Genomic DNA, 24,457 nt, shown 5'->3' with positions numbered 1-24,457 from the left:
GTTTGGCTGAAAGAAGAAAGTCATATACACCTAGGATGGCTTGAGGGGGAGTAAATTATGGCATACTTTTCATTTTTGGGTGAACTAACCCTTTAATCCAGATACTTTAATAAAATCCGCAAATTAGTTTGAAGAACCAAATTAGCCAGAGATCAAATCATCTCAGATGTATTAAAGGATTAGTTCACTTTTAAATAAACTTTTGCTTATAATTTACTCACCCCATGTCATCCAAGATGTCCATGTCTTTCTTTCTGCAGTCGAAAAGAATTTAAGGCTTTGGATGAAATCATTCCAGGGTTTTTCTCCATATAATGGACTTCAATGGGCTCCAAATGGTTCAAGGTCCAAATGACAGTTTCAGTACAGCTACAAAGGGCTTTAAACGATACCAAACGATACCAGACGATGAAACCGAGAAACCGAGCAGTATTTATGCTATTATTTTACCTCTTAACAGACAAACATTATCTTCTCTGAGCTCTGCCATAACTTCCGCTAAGTGAGGTCAAAATACGAGCGTGGTCATAGATGTATACGTAGATGTCTCATTCGCGCCTGCACGGATCAGTAGAATGAGGAATCTATGATCGATATATCAATGACCACGTTCGTATTTGACCTCACTTAGCGGAAGTTATGGCGGAGCTCAGAGACGATCAGGTTTGTCTGTTAAGAGGTAAAATAATAGCATAAATACTGCTCGGTTTCTCGCAGAAACTGATCGTTTCGCTAGATAAGACCCTTATTCATCGTTTGGTATCGTTTAAAGTCCTTTGAAGCTGTACTGAAACTCATTTGGACCTTGAACCGTTTGGGGCCAATGGAAGTCCATTATATGTTTTCATCCGAAACCTTAATTTCTTTTCGACTGCAGAAAGAAAGACATGGACATCTTGGATGACATGGGGGTGAGTAAATTATCAGCAAAAGTTTATTTAAAAGTGAACTAATCCTTTAAGCGGGGTACGAAGAACGGTCCCCTGGTTAAGTTGTGTTAGTAGTGTTGAAACTCTTGTGACATTTCGAAAATCCGCTCGAAGCGGTTGACCAATCACAACATACTGGTCCAGCCAACCAATCAGAGCACATTGTGCTTTTTAGGGGCTTCATAGAGACCAGAACTAAACAGAATGTTACTGACAGACTGGGAATAGAGGTGCTGCAACAATGGAAACGTGTTGTTGTTTTTTAAAAATCAAGCATGGAAACCTATTCTAGTAGACCATAAAAACAAATCCAAGACTTTCAAAGGACGTAATAGGTCCCTCAAGTGATCCCACACTTTTGAATGGTAGTCTATACAATCAGAGCAGTATTTTTTAACTAGGAATTGTATATGAACCATCCAAACAAACATTGAATCAATGTATCAATTGTATCAATTATGTGTTTAAGGCCAAAACGAAATGCAGCCTGTCCAACTTTGCAGACTTGCACAAGACTTACATTTTCTTTTATGGAGGAATGTGCATTTTAAGTACACAATATTAAAGTAAAACATCCCTGACTGGACCAGATGAAAGCACTCATACACGCAAACTCTCATGTCTGCTTCAGATAGTTGAGTTTTGCTTTAGCTTATCTGAGAATCCAAATTTCATTGTAAAGAGGAGAAATTATTGTGTTAAACTCATTTCTGTGTGTGTCTGTGTGTGTGAGCTGGTGGAAAGACAACACTTGAAAGTGAATACTTTCGTCTGAACTTGAATGACATCTGCTAACAGACACTGACGCATGATTGGCTAAGAGCTGGAGGTATTTTGTGCCAAATGAGCAGCATGTTTACAGACTTGCACAAATGTTCATAGAAATAAGGCGACTGTGTGTTTGTTTATGTTTGGCAGTCCTTGTGCTTTGAAAAGGTCCTCACAAATATAGTTAAACATAGACTTGGGAGGCATGTGAAGCTCTTCTTATTGTTGCTGACAAATGTACTATAAACAGGGTTTATTATTCTTGGGGCCTATGCCTACACAGTGTAAAGTTTAGGGGTGTGTGATTGTCTGTCATCAATAATATAATAATTGTTGTTTTAATGATGTGGAAGCTGACATTGAGTATGTCGCTCACTTTGTAAAAAGCAAACAAAATCACGCCTTGAAGTGCAAGTTTGAAACCTAGTAGAATCCAGTTAGAATTACACCAAAATTCAATGTAAATGGGGGGTAAATATTAATATATGAGTGCGTGAGTTTTTGTCTAATTTATATATAATAGTTAAGCAATATCATACCAGCAAGTGTGTTGTTTTTCCGTAATATCAGCACAATTACAAATGTCATATTGATTTTATACATTTCAACAAGAAGTTAAAATTGTGAGTTCCAATTTTAGACACAATATTGTCAGTATTGTCTATTTCTGCAACGAATATAGCTCAACAAACAGGAACAACAATTGAGTAACACACAATGGTGTTTCTTTTACTTAATTAATCAGAGTTTTTAAAGGGTTGTCTATGGAGGGGTCAGAAAGCTCTCCGATTACATAAAGAAATATCTTCATTTGTGTTCCGAAGATGAACGAAGGTCTTACAGGTTTGGAACGACATGAGGGTGAGGAATTAATCACAGAAATTTCATTTTTGGGTGAACTAACCCTTTAAACGTATCAATCAAGCGACAACCTCCCCCAGTTTCTCTTGAAGCCAATATGGAAGTGACTTAAACTGCAATTCATCAACTGGCCGCTAGGGACAGGCTCCAAAAGGGAGCAGCATCTCATTGAGCCCCATGTTAAAATACCCAACTTTACAGCTGAAAAAAAAAACATGTTTACAGCCTGGTAAAATTTGTGGTTTTGGTCTATACGGCTAATTTTGCCCTTCATGACAACTGTGATGGGGGTGAATTTTTTTATAACTGATTCGTTTACATTATATAAAGCCTTAAAGTTATGCATAATTAAGGGCGTGGCCACTTTGAGTGACAGGTGTATTGTCGTTTGTCTGCTGTCTGTCAGTCATCATGTCACCTCAGCTCCATCCACGTCCCACCTATTTGTTCATTTTCAGTTATCCGGGTGTGATGCGCTGGCAAGATGGCAACGGCTCGACTTTACGCTTCAAAACTGCTCTTCAGAATCCTATTGATGACGTCACAGACACTACATCCATATTTTTTACAGTCTATGGTATCAATGAAAGACAGTCACTTGTTCCTAATTGAATCAGCTGTTTGAATTAATCAGTTGAATTAATGACTCAATTTCACTCATTAAGACTGTGACTTGCTGCCTAACTGACGGATTTTAGCTTCATAATTAAAGTATTACATTTTTTTAAAAGTAAATTAAATTATTTATGCAATTCTTTGCTGCTTTAGATTCAGCCAAATTGTATTTGATTGGTAAAAGCCCATAGTGTCTTATTATTGTTATTGATTTTATTGATTAAATGTAAGAACTTGATGGAAAATATAATGGACACATCAAATAAGTTTAGAATGAATCGCCCTTATTAAGGTTAAATGGCCCTGGAAATCTATTAATATCGCCCCTCAGAGTTTATGTAATCTCTTCAATTGAACTCCAATGTTATTAGAAGTCCTCCAACTCAAACTGCAACAAAGACTTAAAACATGGTTGAAATTAAATTGTACACGCGATATGATTCTGAATACTCAAGACAATGGGAAGTTGTGAATGTGTGAGAATGACTGTCACCTTTCATCATCCCAGGAATGTTCCCAATTTACTTGTGTTTGTTTTTATTTCTGGACGTCAAGGAATCTTATTTCTCAACGTTACATTCCCGGAATCTGTGTTAATATATGGGCACGGTTGATGTGACATACTTTTCACATGTTCTGTTTATATTGTTCAGTTAGCCTGACCAGACAGAATCCGTTCACTTTGGAATTTTATGATCATTTCGGGGGAAAATCTGCAAAATTCTGTAAAACAGATTTTATTATTCTTTCATTTTGACTTACTGTTTGGAAGTTCCTTTCACTCTTACGTTTTTGTGACTTGTTCATTTAAAAGCGGTTTAGTCAAATAGAATTAAGTATGCTATTACAATGCTTTTTGATAAAATGGTTAATGATTTTCATATTTTTCATTTTATCTTTATCCCTGACGTAAAAAGTGAGTCATGGTTTTTTTTCAGGACTATTTTTTCAGGACTATTTTCTATACAGTATTTGAACCATAGTAAACAAGCTGTACCTTAAAGTACCCCTATTATGCTATTTTGAAGGATCCTAATTTTGTTTCGAAGGTCTCCTACAAGTTTACATACATCCAAGGTAAAAAAATAATAAAATAATTCTCATAATATACATTGCACATCCCCTCATTTCTCAGCCCAGTCTGTTGTGATTGGTCTACCACTTACAGTTTGTATCGGAAACAAAACACCTATTACTATATCTGAATTTCAGCTCCGGAAGCTTCCTTGATACACAGTGATTCGAAATGATGGCATTGGTTTTTCCGTATCAATTCGAGCCAGATTCCTCATCCTTTGGAAGTACATGCAAAGTGGATTCACAATGCTGAAAACAGCGTCTTCTCGACATGTCGACAAAATAAACCGAACTCTTACATACCTCAGCTATAGCAGTGTTTTAGGGCGGGTCAAATAGACATTGTTCACGGGCAGCCAATGAAGACCATAGGCTGGCATTATGCAAATTTGTTACAGAGGTATGTAATAGGAAGTGAGACTGGAATTTACTGATGACTCGTTTAATCTAAAAAAGAATCGATTCTTTCTTTTAGGAGACAATACATTTAAATGTTCTGCACTTTGATCTTTAAAGCTTTACAGACCTTTTTTATTCACAAACAGTTATATTACATGAACGGTAATATCGATAAAGTATAATTGGGGCACTTTAAAACTTCTACATGTGACCCGTGCTGGCAAAATGCGTTGGAATGCGCACAGGCTAATTCCGAGCTACAGGCACAAGTGGAAAATGTCAATTTTGGTCGAATTTGTGTTCATTAAGCCCTCATCTAGCGATCCAAATTCTCCAAATAGCAATTAAACATCTAAAAGTATCTTTATTTGTATGTTTTCGGAGAGGAGTACCTTTCCTTTGTCCATGAAAACTGCCGTTTTTCTCTGCTTGCTTCTCGAAGACTGGCGCTGCACTTCCTCTCTCTTTGGTATCGTTGTAAAGCGCAGCATTCCAACTTTGTGAATATTCAGCGAATTCTCCAATGAAATGTGATTTTCAAACTCATGCTGATGTACAACAAACAAAACGATCTTACTCGCACTAACTGACAGATCTGAAGCACGAGCACAAAGATGTCTCAGACAGCGTGCGATCCCGATACACACATATACTAAGAATTACAAAATAAATGTCTTGGCAAACATGATCTGTTATGTCTTAAATTAACTTTTGGTTAACTGTTGGGAAAAACATCTTTTGTGTAACATTAGATCCATATGGTACTGTAGGTCTTAATATATTAGGCTGTCTGTTTCATTAATATTAATTAAACAATTGTGGTTTAATGGAAAAAAAGTTTAATATTTGTTTTATTTTCTATATATATGGGTTTTGACTTGGTGTGTGCCAAATGTTGTGTTTATTACCAGGTATTTTAGAGTATGGTTGCTAGGGGATTTTGTTTTGGAACCTCAGAATTTACTTTGCTGACTCTTTCGACTTCAAAAAGGTGCAGCTCAATAATTTTTTGTCATCATTTTGAAGTTTTTTTTTTTTTTAAATAGGCCTAACTCATTTTTTAAAATTTGCTCATTGTGACTCATTTTGCCAGCACGGATCACATATGTAAATGATCTCTGTCAACTTCTGATCTGGTGGACCTTCCCAAGAAGTACAAACTCTAGACATTCAAAAGAAGCAATCCTGAAAAGTGCATAATGAATTACACAGGCGTCTCCTATTGACTTTATCATGAAATGTAATAGGTAGTTAGGTTTGGTTATGGGGTCAGTTTACCCAGTGCTGTGGGTTGTCCGTACTGTTTCTATGGTAAGAGGTGTCGGGCATCGAGCTGTATTTTTATCAGCGGATTGGTCGAATCTCTCTCTACTCTGAAGTAAGGCTGCTTTGGCCTCTACCAATAGTTAAATATTTGTTATTATGGCTGATAAGCAATAAAAAGCGCTATATTATTTATCTATACTTTCAAGAGGAAAACAAAAATTAAGCTCCAGTCTAGAATTTGTATGCTTCAAGTGACATCAAAATAATATAGTAGAATAAGTACATCTGTAAAAGAAAAAGTATATATATATATATATATATATATATTTCACTATGCCTGTAGTGTGTTTCTATGAAGGGTTGCAGATTACCTTGTGTCAGATGGGTGATTTTATCTGTTAATCTAAATTCACACATTTCGTAAGTGATTGTTTCATTGATTTCTCAAATGATTATTGCACGAGCGGGACCCCATCACAGCTGAAGTGATTTGTTACTGCTCTTGTGTCTGTTGAGAATTCCATATGCTGCTCTTGATATGGTGACCCTCAGCACAGGAAGAGCTGATCTCTGTGTTTAAGTGTGCGGGAGCCATTCAAAGACCTCAGGAAACACAGGAAATTGATGTCTGAAGAGGGAACGAGATGGTCTGATCCTCAGAAATCCCCATGAGCGCACACACATACATGAAAATATTAGCCCCGGTGAACTCCGCGAGCAAACCCATGACCTCTGAAATAGTCTACATATGTTCATTCATTCTACCCGTGGGACAGGTGCATGATGGGAAATAAACTTCAGATGTGGGCTACACAGCAGAGTGAGGGGGTCAGTCTTATTTTGCTTTAATTATTGAGGACAAACGAGAGCGAATGAGAGAGATGGGCCTCTTTCTGTTTTCATTCAACCTTCTTTTTTTGGCACATGTCCTCAATGAACCATGAGAACAGACATCTCAATGAAAACATTGACAATAATTATAAAAGTAGGATAATACTACAATTATATGGCCATGTTATGTTAATTATAATGGTAATAAAAAATAGATTCGATTTTTTTTAAAAGATCCAGTTAGTTAACATTAGTTAATGGATCAACTAACAATCAGCAATACATTTGTTACATTGTTTGTTAACCTTTGTCATTTCAGCTAATAAATATAAAACTATTAATTGTTAGTTTCGTTCAATTTAATAATATGGCCAGATAAAAACATTTCTTTAATAATGCATTAGTAAATATTATTAATAATCAATAAAAATAATAAATAAATGTTTTAGAAGTATTTTTCATTCTTAGTTCATGCTACCCAAATGTAGTTAACTAATGTTAACCCATGGAATTTGAAATTTACATTTTGTAATGCAAAAAATATTAATGGACAACAATCGGCTTCATTTTCTTAATGACAATATTATTAATGTCAAACACGCACACGGTATTGTGCGTAATTAGAGGTTGGCCAATAGTGGATTTTGCCGATACCAATAACTAAAATGGGAAAATATGCTCGATAATCATTCATTTATTGCCGGTAGTTTTTAAAATCAGTAACATAAACCTAAACTTTCCACTTATTGTAAAGCAGTGTTGAACTTTATCATTATTTTGAAAAGCTATTGCTTGTATGATAATATTTTGTTACTATTTAAAGTTAATATTGAGTAACTTTTATTAGCAAAGCAACCAAAAAAATTGGAAATAGGGCCAAAAGAAGCCAAAGCACCAAGCAACAGATAAACTGAAGGCCGATTTGGAACGGCATGTGAGTGGAACAGAAATGTCCCCTCACCCACCGTATTACTTCTTAAGGTTTTCCAGTTTCACGCCGGCTTTTCCCTTTTACATAATGGGGATGTCAAGATGGGGACATTATTTCTCTCAGAAAATAGCATTATATTTTATTATATGTGCAGATATTGTGTGCACTAGAACTCGCGTTGTATGTTGCTTACAAAACACTTGAATATGTTTAAATAATGATGCTGGTCTTTTCCACTGCACTATTCATGTTAAAGCTGTCTGCTCTAGCAATAATTGATGCTCATGCTTATGTTATCAAATCCATACGCTATACCCCAGACCTCAGCAGTATTTGTTCACTTGCTCTTAGAACAAATAAACTCTTCTTTTTTTTGGTAGAATTAATGGAAAATAATTAAAGGTAGTAAAGGGTTCGAGAGGGCTGATTTGAGTGCTTTTTGCTTTGGCTATATAATTGTCCTAGTTTCTTTTATAGCAACATCTGAATCATTGACGGCAGCAAGTCATAAAACCGGAACAATCTAGTTCATGTCAGAGCTCTGTTGTCTTGTTTTTCTGGAAATCAAAGCAATCACTTTTTTGTCATTTTTCAATGGCAAAAAAATTATATCTCAATATTTTCTGAAGTCAGTAACGATAATTAGCCAATATTTTGCTAAGTGTGTTTTTGTTCTGGTTTTTTGATTGGTTTAGGTCTGTCATAGACAGTTGAGTCCCCAATTTTTTCATAATCTTTTTTTTTGTATCTAAATGATACTTAAAGGGTTAGTTCACCCAAAAATGAAAATTCTGTCATTAATTACTCACCCTCATGTCGTTGGACACCCGTAAGACCTCCGTTCATATTCGGAACACAAATGAAGATATTTTAGTTGAAAGCTGATGGCTGAGAAAGGCTTCACACAGGCCTCCATTGGCATTCAGTACATTGACACTTCCAAGATCCATGAAAGGCACTTAAAACGTCATTACAAAGTCTATCTCACCACAGTGGCTCTACAATAATCATACAATGCGACGACAATAGTTTTTGTGCGCAAAAAAAAATCAAAATAACACCTTTATCCAACTTGTTCTTGTCTTCCGTGTGCGCCTCCACGACGCATGCGCGAGAATATGACGCAGATCCGGCGTTCGGACAGATGACCCAGAAGCGATTTGTTTACGAGCAGAGGAAGACGCGCGTGTCTAAGCTGTTGGATTCTACATTGATCGTGCTTTAGGTCTCGGCGTAGTGCTCAAAATGGGGCTTAAGTGTGTATTTCATCGATTCCCGAACACCGGCGCTACGTCATATTCTCGCGCATGCGTCGTGGAGGCGCACACGGAAGACAAGAACAAGTTGGATAAAGGTGTTATTTTGATTTTTTTTTGCGCACAAAAACTATTGTCGTCGCATTGTATGATTATTGTAGAGTCACTGTGGTGAGATAGACTTTGTAACGACGTTTTAAGTGCCTTTCATGGATCTTGGAAGTGTCAATGTACTGAATGCCAATGGAGGCCTGTGTGAAGCCTTTCTCAGCCATCAGCTTTCAACTAAAATATCTTCATTTGTGTTCCGAATATGAACGGAGGTCTTACGGGTGTCCAACGACATGAGGGTGAGTAATTAATGACAGAATTTTCATTTTTGGGTGAACTAACCCTTTAAGTATAATTTGAATATTGAAACTAAAACTGTCAGTAGGTTGTGGCAAGTCTTAGGGCAAATTAGCATGAGAGCGCAATTTCAAAAAAGTTCAGATGGGAGGGGAAAGTTAAGTGCGTGATAAACTGACGATGCACACATTAAAGAACACAGACGCAGCCGGATCATTTCCATAATAACCAACACAATCTACCAGGAGCAGCGCAAATTAGCGTCTGGTTTAAGACATGTTTTTTTAGGCGGTAAATAATGCCACAAATACCAGTAAATTGAATAGCATAAACCTTAGTAAATCACCTTTCATGATTTATTTTAATACTCAATTCCCATAAATGTTGAGTCTGAAAGGGAAACAATATTGACAATGTTGTGTCTCAAATGTAACTCACACCTTTGTTTATTGAACTGTTTTCATAATATCACAATTTCAGTCATGTTGATATTAACCCTTTAAGACCTAAGGGTATTTTTACAATTAATTTTCCGCCTGGTTTTATTTACTAAAAAAGCTTGTAAAACATCAACCCTGTTGTGCACAGACAATTGACACACCTCTTTTTTTTCAAGACAAGTTGCACTGTCAGTATATTTGTGTTGCATTGATGTCACCTGAATGTAAAATAAGTTATGGGACCATAAAGACAAATGAAAAAAAAAAAACGGAAATTGAATCACTCAAATATTTATTGAAAACACACACAAATAAATAAAAGCTAAGCATATTTCCTCTGGAAAACAGTTTGTTCAAGTCTTTGGAGTCCTGGAACTCAGGAATAAACATGATAACTTATACAGAACCAAAACTATTTACATTTTTCCAAAAAAAGTCCAGGCGCTTTTGGCCTCTTTGGATTTTGGATATTTACTGGTGCCAAGCCTCAAAACAGTTCCTATCAGGAACTTCTCCTCAAACTTTCTCCTCAAACTTTTTCCTCAAACTTTCTCCACAAAACTACTCAAAACTGCAGCGCGTCTCTCTCTCTCTCTCTCCTCAACACTAGCCGTGCGTCTCTCTCTCTTCACAATAACAAAGCTGTGGTTCATGCGTAATGACGCACACCAACGTGGATGACGGATCAGCCTGTCATTGGTCAAACCCTCATCCAAAATGGCAGCTAGCATCGCGCTAGCGGCAAAAATGACGGAAAATTTATAAATTATGGACATCAAGTGGATATATCTTGGATGTAAGCGTTTTGATTTATTGCTGAACAACTCCAAAAAGATGCACATGTTCCAGGCTGGATAGAAAACCTTCTGTAAAGGCTACAAAGACACCCCCGTGATGGCTAGCTCGTTAGCTTTCTGCTGGAAAAAACGGTAAGAAAATCGATAAAAGTTTCATGAAATAATATAGATATTTATCGGAGGTGCCGTGTGACGTCGTGGGCGATGCCGTCGGGCTCTGAGGGTTAAGAGAAAAAAACAGCACACTTGCTTGTGTGAAATGGCTTAAAGGAACACTCAACTATTTTTGAAAATAGTTTCATTTTCCAACTCCCCTGGAGTTAAACAGTTGAGTTTTACTGTTTTCAAATCCATTCAGCCGATCTCCGGGTCTGCCGGTAGCACTTTTAGCATAGCTTAGCATAGATCATTGAATCTGATCAGACCATTAGCATCTCGCTCAAAAATAACTGAAGAATTTCGATATTTTTCCTATTTAAAACTTGATTCTTTTGTAGTTACATCTTGTACTAAGACTGACAGAAAATGAAAAGTTATAATTAGTAAGTAATAATAAAGGAACTTTGCTGCCGTACCATGGGTGCAGCAGGCGCAATGATATTACGCAGCGCTGAAAATAGTCCCCAGCACGCTCCCTATGCAAGCAGGTTGTCACGTTGGTTATGTTGACGGAAGTTAGCCTATTTTCAGGCGCTGTGTAATATCATTGCGTCTGCTGCACCCATGGTACGGCAGCAAAGTTCCTTGATCATTACGCAGGAATGAAAGTATAGTTCCTAGCCATATCGGCCTAGAAAATTGAAACTTTTAATTTTCCGTTGGTCTTAGTATACTATGTAACTACAGAAGAGTCAAATTTTAAATAGAAAAAATATCGAAACTTTGGTCATTTTTGAGCGAGATGCTAACGGTCTAATCAGATTCAATGATCTATGCTAAGCTATGCTAAAAGTGCTACCGCCAGACCCGGAGATCGGCTGAATGGATTTGAAAACTACAACTGTTTAACTCAAGGGGAGTTGGAAAATGAGCCTATTTTTTTTTTTTTTTAAGTTGTGTGTTCCTTTAACTATATCATATAGGAATATTGGACAAAAGCTGTTTTCATATTTGCCCCCATATATATTGAATTTTGGGGTCAGTGCAATTTCAAGACATGTTTTTGTTTGTTTTTTTGCCAAGCAAGTAACATACTTAAAAGTGGCAGCTTCCACATTGTTAAAACACCATTTTTGTACAGTTATTGATTGTACAATTTAGTGACAGGTAAAGCAATTTGCAGTTTTGCTAGAGCGGGATTTTGCTGAGGTACTTGATTTGGTCCAGTTATTGATAATGTTTATGCAATATTTGACAAACACTAAGTAAGTATCAGTCAGTTGCTTAGAGACCATTGTCTGGTATTGAAACAGATACGGATATGCACCGAATAGGTGTGTGTGTGGGGTGGGTGGTGGTGGTGTGTTTTTGTGAGATTCAGCTATACCCTTCATTATGGGGACAAAATGTCTCCACAAAGAAGGCAATATCTGAAATATTTGACCTTGTGGGGACACTGTATGGTCTCTCTGAGGAAAAAGCTTATAAATCATGAAAATGAATGTAAAATGTAAAAATGCTGAAGTTTTTTGGGGTAGGTTTAGGAGTAGGGTTAGTGGATATAATATACAGTTTGTACAGTACACAAGTCATTATGTATATGGAATGTGCCCATAAAACAATGTGTGTGTGATATAAACAGGAGGTGTGTGTAGGCAGGGAGTCTCCTAATCTCCTCTGCTCAGCACGAACACATGCTCTAAACATACTGAGAAATAACTCTGATATTACAACAAGGACTGGATAATAAATTAAAAATATTATATCATCAAATTGATGTATTTGTCTGAAATGGCTTAAATGTAAATGTCCTAATTTGAATATAGGAAAAATATAGTTCAACAGAATAATGGCAAGTTTTCCGCACTTTTTTTTTTTCTTAATTGAGACTAAGATGAATCATATTTAATTATTTTCATTTATATGCACCAATATATCAATACATGGTTATAAACAGCTATATTTACCTACTTATATTTTAACTGAAACATTTTATTGCGAAAATGGGAAGAGTTTTAAATCAAGAGCATTTAAATTATTGAAGCTGACTATTTGAAGTGATCCGTGAAGTGAATTGAATTTACAGCTAATGCCATTTTTGCTACTGAAGTTTAAATCAGTTTAAATAATTAAGCATCTTGTCATGTGCTGGCTTGACTTGATAATCCAGATTCAAGAGGCTTGGCTCAGATGAATGGTGAAATCACATTTAATAAACACAAGGAACAATAACGGGAAACACCAGCATGAAACATTAAGACAAGACCATGAACAGGTGAAGACTGAGGATTTTAAAGGTGCTGAATGTAATTTACAGTCTATTTGACTGTAGTAAAGCATAAAAATATCATAATATTTTGGCAGTTATTTAGGAAATATACTAAGTTCACATTTTTGTTTCTCTGAAAAGCAATGCTACAGCCAGTTATTTTACTTTGAAATGTGCGTTCCGTGTCAGAATGTCTGTTTTTGTTTTGGTCTGTGTGATCCCTCCCACTGCCAATTTACCCAATAGAATTTCGACACCCCGGGTTTCCAGTTGGTGAAAAACACAGCGTATTACAGGAGCCAATAAAAAACTGGTAAACATCCATCTAAAAATCTCTATGGTCATGTGTCCTCTAGGGTTGGGCGATGTCCCCTAAATTGGCAGTTGACGATGTTTACAGTAAAACATCGTGATGGTCGATGATATCGTCGTTTTAGTTTTTTTTTTGTTTTTTTTTGTTTTTTGGGGGGGGGGGGGTCCTGTGGTAAAGTATAAAAAACACAAGGACGAATACCTTATTACTTCAAATTTTATTTAACACAGTTTGTTATTAAACTTGGTAAGGCGCGTCAAGTTTGGTTTATTTGAATAGCGCATTTCTCACACACACACACACACACACACACACACGCACACACACACACACAGCGCGCGCGCGCCGGTGATTTTAGTTTCGTTTTCTCTGGCAGTGAATAATCAAAGATTGCCTAAATGTCTTGACCCCGTGGAAGATAAAATTCGCTCTTCAGACCTATTTCCACAAATGTTGCTTTGCAACATCAGTAGAACATATAAAGATGAAGATATTCGAGAAGGTCTATCCAGCTTGTGTCCCGCATTCCTCTCAAAGCGCAGAGCGGTATATGACGCATCTTTGCGGGGAAATGGTATGAATCAAATATTTTTCTAACTAATTCATTTTCTTATATTCTTGAGGTTACCATTATTTACTGAAAATCGTTTAAATGTTTTATAGGCTGTGTTGTTTCACTGACGGAAGTGCTTAAATAAACACGCATGCTTATGGATGTTTCAGCCTCAAATAATTTCAAAATGTAGGCTATATATATATCTGGCATAGACTACAGTATTTAAAATAGCATATATGCATTAGTTACATTCTCAATTTAATTTACAGAGCAATCCCTGCTAAATGTTTAGTTTAACTAATACTATAGAAGAGGATTTGTGTGTGTCGCACTCACAACAGACTCGCAACGGGGGCGTGGCATCACGATGGTGGCGCTCCATCGTGATGTCGGTCAGCCATCACGATGGACGATGATATCGTCCATCGGCACAACCCTAGTGTCCTCAATCTTGAAACCTGTGTGAGCTTCGAATCTGAGGAGGAGGGGCGGGGCAAACAATGCTTTCCAATATTTCGAATTTAGACTGTAATACCCATTTCAACCTCTGAATTCAAATGGGTCTGATACGTTTTCTGGTCTGTGCCGACTCGCACATATGATCCGCTCTGTGCTATCGTGTCTCTGGACCGGAGCAGACTCCGTGTGCGCTGTGGCAATGCGCGTGACACTAATGTGAAACCAGACTTAATTCGCCTCAACAGAAAGCATATTTACACTGTCTAAATCGTTCCCTATCCCATATATAGTGCACTATGTGCCATTCACCATTTAGAAAACAGCAAATGTGTAAACAAATGACCGATTTCAGACGCAGCTTCAGCGCCTATTCAGATTCTTGAGAGCATTTGATTGGACTGAAAATCTATAGAGAAGCTGAAGTGCTGCGTGAGGTCATCAAAATTGTTGATCCATATTGGCGGAAGTGAGAGACTGTAAGTTTTGAATACTTATATCTTCTAAATGCAAATTTTGTCATTGTTTTGGAGCACACTAGCTCATAGATAGCAGTAAGGCTAACATATCCATGCTAAAAGCCAAACAACTTCAGTTTTGATTTCAGGGGGACTTTAAGTACAGAAAGGTAACAAGAAACTAAGTGAAGGACAGGTGTAGGTGATTAGATAACAAAGTAACAATTGAGGATTTCTATGGAAACTAACAAGATTACAATGGAGACAAGGGAGCAGGAACTAAAAACATAGGCACAACAAAAAGACAAAAGAATATCAAAATAAGAGTCCGTGAAAACAGAGACAAGGTAATCGTTACACATTTTATGGGATTTTATTTGGCCTTGAAGTTTCCTGAAGATCTTAAAGGTAGGGTTGACCATTTTCAGAGAGGCTAGCAATACTAGCTTATAGTAAGTATAAGCTAGTATTCAGTATTAGTTGGCCTTTAAAGTTGCAGAATGTAATATTCACTAGTAGTATATAAAGCTAGCCTTCAAAGAGGCTTTGAAAGCATAAGATCCCACCCTCGCTTCAGAGCGTCTCCAAAATGTAAGAAAATACATACATTGATGGGCAGGTAGGACATCGTATGGACAAACATTTTATGGTCCTACACCTTTCACAGAGAATATTTATATACATATAAATATATTTGGACACTTAGTCATTGCTATCAGGATGTGAAGAGACTTTCAACCAAAAAAATGTTTCTGGGACAAATCCCCTATCCGTGCCTTTAACCAGCTAAATCATTGTGACTTTATTGTGAAATATTTGATAGCCTATCATTCAGCTAAATTGACAACAACTTTTTCTAAATGTTTATTTTTAAAAACGCAACCCTTGTGACTCAAGTTTCTTCACAAAATAACCATACAATCTATTGTGAAATATTTAATTGACTGATGTCATCATACTTACCGTTTCTACCCAGTAACATGGTTGCTATTTTAAGTAGTGTCTCTCCACAGTAGGCTACACGTGATGTTTGACTATTGATTTTCAGAGCGGTAGTTAATTAGTTTTGGTTTGTCATAAATAGAATTTAACAGATGTACCACTTGTTGACCCAGTCAAGTTGGGATCTGGGTTGATGTTAGATGTTGATAATCTCAAAAACGAAATGCCTTGGGTCCTCGCATTCAAAACACTCTGTCACTGCAGGGCAGTGCGTAATCTAATAGTGAGGTAAGTGTGTGTGTGTGTGTGACTGCTCTCCCATAGGGCCTGTCTCTACCCCGCTAACACACTTAAGCTGGGCTTAACCAACCCAAATCTGATTAATACCCCCTCCCGTCCTCTCCCAGCGCCCTTTGGGCCGCTCGTAATGAGAGCTAAACAAGCCCAGACCCAGACCTGAACCCATAGATGAATAAACGGGTGATTACAGCAGGCACAGAGAGAAAGGGAGACATATTGTCTGTCAGGAAAGAGGAGTTAAAGGCTCCTAAAGATGAACAGAGAGACCTAGGAGGAGAGCAAGACTGGTTGAGTTACAATGTTTGTTGGTTGTCAGAACATTAGGAATGTAACCTCAGCTTGAACCTAGAGATAGACAGATAGACGGAGCGAGAGACGGGCCGTTATAGGGTCAGTGTATATTCAGAGCTTAGCCCAGACCTCTTGGGATGCTTATGGGATTTGTTTAATTAAATGGCGGAATATGACACTCTTAAATGTTGGAATGTAACATCTTCAGGCCAAGTTATAGCAATTAAGATGAATGCTAATGCTAACAGATAGCTTTCTCCAGATGTATTAGACTTCTTTGTGTCATATTTAGCTAGTGAGAGAGTCTAGTTTTTATTTGGGGGAAAAAAACGCAACTGAAAACATTCGGCTGCGTAATTCCAGCTTCTCTGATGGGAAAGTGTCATGAACATACGGATGAGATACAACAGGTAAACGTCAGCTCTGTGGACGCTAGGGCTGGGTTGACAATATATTGATTTTCTCTATTTGAATTAAACTTTATTTTGATGAACCTATATCTTTTTATTTTATGCTGTTTTCAGTTGAAGTGTGAACAAAACCTCACTAAACAATATTTGAACATGCCTGCCATCCAAAAATCCAATTGGCTAATCGTTTTTGCCACTATATTCAACAACAACAGCTTGTTCTGTGCATCATACGTCATTACACTATTTCTACGTCATTGCAAATGCGCAGAACTTTCCAGTTTTCAATCCGATCAAGTGTCTACATGTACTATCGAATGGATTAGAAAAGATTTAAGACCCCTTCAATTGGATTTGGCCAAATCATTCCGATTGACGTATTTACATGTTACTTTTTTATTCCGACTGTGCTACAACGCATTATTAGGGTCCAGGTGAACACAGCTATTGTCATAGATTTAAAGTTTGAAAAAATATAGCGTTTATGCTTTTTTAAAAGTTAACAAGCTGTTAAAATTAGCTCTTTTGAAAAAAAGATATAGTGTAAATACTGGATTTAGGGAGGTTTGTGATGTTCTTGCCATTGTTTCTTAATAAAAGATTAAATAGTAAAATGAAAGTTATTAAGCACAGCAGATACAGTAAATACCTGTATATTTTGCTTTAGTTATCTCTAAAGATTTGCCGTTTGTGACACCTGGATGGAATGGTCGTCTGTGAGCATTATGACTTTATGGCAGCATTTAGAAGAATTTCTGGAGTAGATTGCATCTCTGAATGATTTGTTTTAGTAACAGACATTACAATGCATGAAAGGTTTGTGTGAAAAACAAAATGATTAAAAACATTCAGGGCTTCACTAAAAAAAAATCAGAAGCCTACATGCGGAGAAAAACAAGGAGCAAGAGACATAGAGAGAGGGAGAACGAGATAGCAGAGGGGTTGTTGTTAATGAACAGTAATGTGGTGGTGTGTTACATACAAGTGCTCTGTGTGTACTTCGGTAGACATGAGAAAACAGACTGACATAAACACTACAGCACACACACACACAGTTCTCTAATTCTATTATCCCTGTCTCACTTCATTTGTTTTTCTCTGTCTGTCTCTCTGATGTAGTGAGTGTCCTGAGTGCATCTATTAGTTGGCATATGCAGTGGCACCAAACTGGAGTTTGCAACATAACGCAAATGGGGACACCAAAATCATGTCCTATGTATTCTAGCTATTCCTGTGTTGTGTTGTTTTATATTTTGTTTTCCATTTTGATTTTGCTCTCTTAAAGTATGAAATTGACTATCATGTCTAATCATATCACATCCAACAGTGTTTCCTGTTCCACAATCTAAATTAAAGCAAGACATTGTGTTTCATACCCCTTAAAAATGTAGTTGTTGCGCTGCTCTATAATATGTCAGACTGAATTTGAATTTGTGCGTGTGTGTGTGTGTGCATAATTGTTTTCAGTGTAAAAATACTTCCTCCTATTCCAGTTTATTGTGCCGAGACAAATATACAGTCTAAAATGTACACAAGCATGTGAATGCAATGTGAATCTCATTTTTACACAATGTTCAGAATGCACTTCATAATTCATGTACAGAATTAGATTTTCAACATCCACACAAAGGAAGGCCAGGCATTCTAAAATATATTAAAATATGAGATCAAATATTCTCAAATATGTTTCTGGCCATTCATAGGTTGACTTTTCTGAAAGGTGAAAACGCTGTCTCTGTAATGCTATCAAAACATTGTTCTTTTTGCTTGAGCGACCGTCATGTCAACATATGACTTGCATGAGTGCATGAGGGCATATGAATACATGAATTTGGCCGGGAAATCCTGTAAACTGGCGAAAAGGGAATAGAAGATTGTGATGGGATAGGAAAAGTTTATCTCTGCTGTCTTATGTTATTAGTCATTAGTGACAGTTTATCTGCGACTAGTCTCAGCCTCAGACGTCACGCCCACGGACCGTTGGACATCTGATGCATATGGCACACTTTTCTGGTAACACTCAAAGTCGTCATCTGATTGGTTGAATTCTACAGGATGTCCGCAAGACGTGTGTGTTGCGTTCTTTAACGGTCCGCCTGGAAACCAATGCTGTGAGGCCAAACTCTTTCGTGGAAGAAGAACGGCGCCATGTTTACAACTGTGACAATGAGCGCTTACCAGTATCAACTAAAAGCTGGATTTTCAAAAGTATGTGAAATTCGTGGTTCCATGTTGTAGTAAATATGCACAACGTTCTTGAATGAATCATTTATAGACGCACACCGGTCTGTTATTGCAGGGACATTGACTTTACATTTCCACGCCCCTAAATATGACACGGAACAAAACAAACTGTGATTGGTTGCGTTACATGTCAGTCAAACATCCTCTTGGGCGGTCCTTGGCCAATGAAAGCTGCGATGGATTCCCAGACCTTGTGAGACTAAACTGTGACTAACATCATGTGTAATAATGGCCTTTTTTTCTGAGGAAAACGTGTACAACTGAGCAGGACAGGGGTTAGTCAGTTCTTCTGAACCTCCATGGGCATTGTCACAGCCACGAGTTTATCCCACCGGTTGCCTCCAATATTTGCAAATAGGAGGGAATTTGATTTCTTGTCAAATTGACAAGAAATGTTCTGAATTTCTTTGTTTACTCAAGTCACGTTTTGCGAGATTACCTGTGTTCACAGCTGGGAAATCAAAATGGACAATTCTAGTTTTGAAATGAAATTTTGCAGTATTTATTATAAATGACTTATCCATGCACATTATTTATTTCAAATACTTTTTATCAAAATAACTTCCCCTCCCTCTTGCAACAACATCAATTCTCCGACACAAGGGCGGGTCAACCTGTCAATCACATTAGATCCATCCAATGATCCAATCAATTCCCGATGGACCAAATCAAGTCCCGCCCTATTTATGTTCTTGTTCGGGAAGCGGTTTCATCTGGTTATACATTACAAATGTGAAGGAAAGACTATCACAACATCCATTTTATGCCAACTTCAAGCACAAGAGTGTGGTCATCAGGCATTTATAGAGGCGTTTGGTCCAGCTCATGCTTGAGTGGACTCGGGGCAGGGCTATTCTCTTTTCATGCATGGGTGTTTTATACACTCAATTTGTCCGTATGCCTTCAGCTCTTCGTTCATCCCGGATGTTTTGCCCAACGATGGGGTTGTGCGTGTATGTGCTTATCTTGGCTGTCATAGTCACACATGTTTGAACTTCAGTTGTTTGATTTTCTCCTCCATTCTCTCCTATTCCTTCCTGCTCTCGTTCTCATTCTCTCTGTGTCCGCGGCTGAGTCAGCCTTTCATTCCGTCAGTCTGTTCCAGGACGTCTCTGAGTATTTCCTGCCCACAGAGAGACAGGCGGGAACATGCACACTGACAGAGAGTGTGTGTGCTGGTGTTTCTGTGTGTATGGATGCTGTTTCAGATATGCGTCTGCAGTCATTCTGTGTGTGTGATGTGCCCGGCGGGGCCGACAGCAGTGGTGTGTAAATAAGAGTTCTAAATTTATCTTCAGCTCACAAGTTGAGTTGCCCTCTGCTACAGCTGGGACACTCACACACACACACACACACACACACACACACACACACACACACACACATGGGAAGGAAATTGCAGCCAAACCAGCCAGAGAAGCAAGCACATACTTTCACCTCAGATACCCTCTCCAACTTTTTTATAAACACAGAAATGCACACACTGTATCCTGTGGAGAACACTATAAATGTGTAAGGTCTATTGTCAATGAGGCCCTTATTTACATACTGCCTATGGTAAATAGTATGCAAGATTTCAATTCAAAAAGATGTCATCCATCCATTTTTGACTGATATTGCCGACAACCCTTTGCCCAGTTTGAGTTCGAGACATTTTTTTACATAATGAATGATGGTATAAAAACGCATCTTTCTGATTTGATAGTATGTGGCAATAATGGCATTCTTAATACACACTCAAAAGGAAGTACATCACCATCAATAGTAAAATATGTATTTTAGATAAAAAGGTAAATTAGATAAAACTGAGATAAAACTATTATTAATAATAGTATAATAATCAAAAATTCAAATAATATATTTAATAATAAATTATAATTGTTAGATAAAATAAAAACAAGATAAAACTATTACTACTAAATAATAATAATAATAATGTTAGAGTAATATAATTAATACATTAATAATTAATAATATTAATAATATAATTATTAATATTATATAATTATGATTTAAGATTAAGAACAATATATAAGGAAAAAATAAGACATTTAATAAAACAATAATAATAATTTATATCATTTGTACTATTATAATTGCATCATTGTTGTTCTAAAATAAAAATTATTGATGTTAGATAAAAGAACAATTAGAAACAAACTAATATATTAATAATAATAATTATTATAATAATAATAATTATTATTATTAATAGTATTATCTAAAATGAATAATGATAATAATATAAATAAATAGAAATTATAAATTGGTTGAATAATAATTTATAATAATGTTAGATTAATATAATTAGTCAATTAATAATAAAATAATAATTATTATAATATAATTGTTATTTAATAATACAAATAAGAAGAATAAGAATATTATAAGGAAAATATAGAAAACATAAGAACATTTAATAAAATAATAAATATTATTTATATCATTTATACTATTATAATTGTATTATTGTTGCTCTAAAATGAAAATCATTGTTGTTAGATAAAAGAACAATTAGAAACAAATATAACAAAAATATATTAATAATAATATTTATTATTATTATTCATAATAACAGTATAATGATCTAAAATTAATAATAATTATACTATAAATAATACAAATTAATCAATTTAATAATAAATTATAATAATGTTAGATTAATATAATTGGTCAATTAATAATAAAATAATAAAATATAATTATTATTTAATAATACTAATTAATAATAATAATAATTTCAAAGGAAAAAATAGTAAATTGAATAAAATAATAATATTATTATCATTAGTACTATTTTATTTTATTATTGTTACTTTAAAATAAAATGAATTGTTGTTAGAACACTTAGAAACAAATTATTGTATTATTATTATTATTATTATTATTATTATTATTACTAAAATGCAATATTGTTGTGGTAGGAACTGCAGAAACTGCTGGAAACACATCTAGAATCAGCTCATACTCCCATCAGTGATTTGAACATTCTTTAACAGTTATCTCTTGTTTTGATGTGTGATGGCTGGCTAATTACCATCAGCACAAATGTTACATCACCAGTGCGCTCAGATCATCTGTGTCTCTCTGACAGAAGCGCAGTTCCTCTAGAGGAGTTGGTTCAGGACGTCTGCATCTTTGATCTTGCTTGTAATGTTCCCAATCACACACTGCAGCGCTGCGATGTGACGCTCTGGGACAGGGATCAGGGCTAGGGATTCCTCCTAGATAAATATTAAAGTTTGCTTTATTCAGCATGGTTTGACATTGAGTTTCAAGAACTTCTCCAGTTGTAAATATGTTAAAGGGTTAGTTCACCCAAAAATGAAAATTCTGTCATTAATTACTTACCCTCATGTCGTTCAACACCCGTAAGACCTCCGTTCATCTTCGGAACAGAAATGAAGATATTTTAGTTGAAATCTGATGGCTCTGAAAGGCCTCCATTGGCACAATGGCACTTTACACTCTCAAGACCCTTAAAAGGTACTAAAGACGTCGTTACAAAGTCCATCTCACTACAGTGGTTCTAAAATAACTTTATGAATCGGCGAGAATAGTTTTTGTGCGCAAAAAAACCCTAAATAATGACTTACATAGTGATGACGATTTCAAAACAAGACATCATGAAGCTTCGAAGCGTTATGAATCAGCGAGTCGAATCAGCGGTTTGAATCGCCAAATTTCAGCAGTTTGGCGGTTTGACACGCAATCCGAATCATGATTCAACTCGCTGATTCATAACGCTTCGAAGCTTCATGATGCCTTGTTTTGAAATCGTCATCACTATGTAAGTCGTTATTTAGGGTTTTTTTGCGCACAAAAACTATTCTCGCCGATTCATAAAGTTATTTTAGAACAACTGTAGTGAGATGGACTTTGTAACGACGTCTTTAGTACCTTTTAAGGGTCTTGAGAGTGTAAAGTGCCATTGTGCCAATGGAGACCTTTCAGAGCCATCAGATTTCAACTCAAATATCTTCATTTCTGTTCCGAAGATGAACGGAGGTCTTACGGGTGTCGAACGACATGAGGGTAAGTAATTAATGACAGAATTTTCATTTTTGGGTGAACTAACCCTTTAAAAGATGACAGTAATTGCTTGTGTATAAAACTTGTCATTGACAAACAAGGTGTCAAAGATAAGAAAAAGGGAACCTATTTTTAAAATCTGGTTTAAAACAGGAGCAAAGTTCTTACAAACCTTTATAGTCATGGTGGGTTTTGTATGGTTTTAAAAAAAACTATAGAGTCAAGTTTTATTGTGTTGATTCTATACTTGACAAAAAATATTAAAATACATTTTGTGTGTGTGTGTGTGTGTGTATATTTAACTTTTTTGAGTGCAGTTTTAGATCTTAACAAACACACAAATATTGTCATGTCATTGACCCATAAACTCTCTCTCTCTTTTACAGCAATCGAGACCCAGAGTACGAGTTCAGAGGAGATCGTCCCGAGCCCACCCTCTCCGCCCCCTCCTCCTCGCGTCTATAAGCCCTGCTTTGTGTGTCAGGACAAATCTTCAGGGTACCACTATGGTGTCAGTGCCTGTGAGGGCTGCAAGGTGAGAGACACAGCCAACTCTCATTCACTCACACAACATGTGCTGGAACCAAAGGTTGCAACTACTTATTTAGCTTAGTAGTCAGCTGTCTAAATAGTTAACTTTTTTTCCCCTTTTTTTTGTTTAGCTCTTTATACACACATAGTGTTTTTATACACATTGTTATGCACACACATCCATACAACCATGCAAGATGTAATAAATAATTGAAGAAAAATAATGCACACCCGAGGTGGTAATGTGGTCATGACGTGAAGCGAGTGTATTTTGCTAGTTTCAGCCTGACGCAGTTATCATTTTCACGTCCATCGCCACGTTGTTTAAATAGCATATGCACTGTTAGCCCATCTGTTAGCACATGGGCATGCTGGTCTGAAAAAACGAGGTGTGTTTAGGTGCATTGTTGGCACGTTGCTATTTTGAGGCAACTGAAAACAACTGCGCCATTGACTAACAAAAACCTGGTCTAAAGTCAATAGCACAGTATTTTTTGTGTTATTTAAAGGGTGTGTTAGTAATATGCACCTATAGGCGGTTACCTATAGGCGGTTGCTTATTACACACACAGCGACACGCGGCAGCACACAAACATGCCAAATATTAAAAATAAAAGGATTCCTCTCTGGAGAAGTGTTCAGTCTTTCCACTCGCAAATTGCGCCATGTAAATAGTGAATCCACCAGGGCGCAAGTGCAAATGGCTTTTAAAGGGAATGGGAGATTGGTTTGGTCAGACTCGGATTGGTTTATTGCACATTACGCCCAAAATACACCCATGACTCATTAAGAGACTAGGTACAACCCTTGCAACCGTGCGCCTGGTGCGATGTGTATTTCTTGTTTTTTGTCACATGTTAATGAATGTTTCACAAGGTAGCAACACAAGCCTGGGCCATTATTTCACAATCAAAAAAGAAATCTAGGAGTTGGAACAACAATTAAAGCAAATGACTGGAGATGGCAACCACTATATATACGCCCGTGTTGGCAATCGCTTAAATGAGAGAGTTAAGAGATGAATGCGAAAGTAAAAAA

The 24,457-nt window shown here is 36.5% G+C and overlaps 1 protein-coding gene across 3 annotated transcripts in view; it reads left to right on the top strand.

Annotated features, from left to right (window-relative positions):
* The window catches only part of raraa (retinoic acid receptor, alpha a), a 244,532-nt gene that overhangs the window by 202,761 nt on the left and 17,314 nt on the right, over window positions 1–24,457 (top strand). For all 3 annotated transcript variants that reach the window (XM_079846284.1, XM_079846285.1, XM_079846286.1), the window contains one exon: window positions 23,275–23,423. In XM_079846284.1, the coding sequence (XP_079702410.1) occupies window positions 23,275–23,423 (149 nt within the window). The remainder of the gene's footprint in view (window positions 1–23,274; window positions 23,424–24,457) is intronic.

The sequence above is a fragment of the Gobio gobio genome, assembly GCF_949357685.1.
Source record: "Gobio gobio genome assembly, chromosome: 20".
Classification (NCBI taxonomy): domain Eukaryota; kingdom Metazoa; phylum Chordata; class Actinopteri; order Cypriniformes; family Gobionidae; genus Gobio; species Gobio gobio.
The sequence above is the reverse complement of the archived record's forward strand: the minus strand, read 5'-3'. Positions and strand labels throughout refer to the sequence as shown.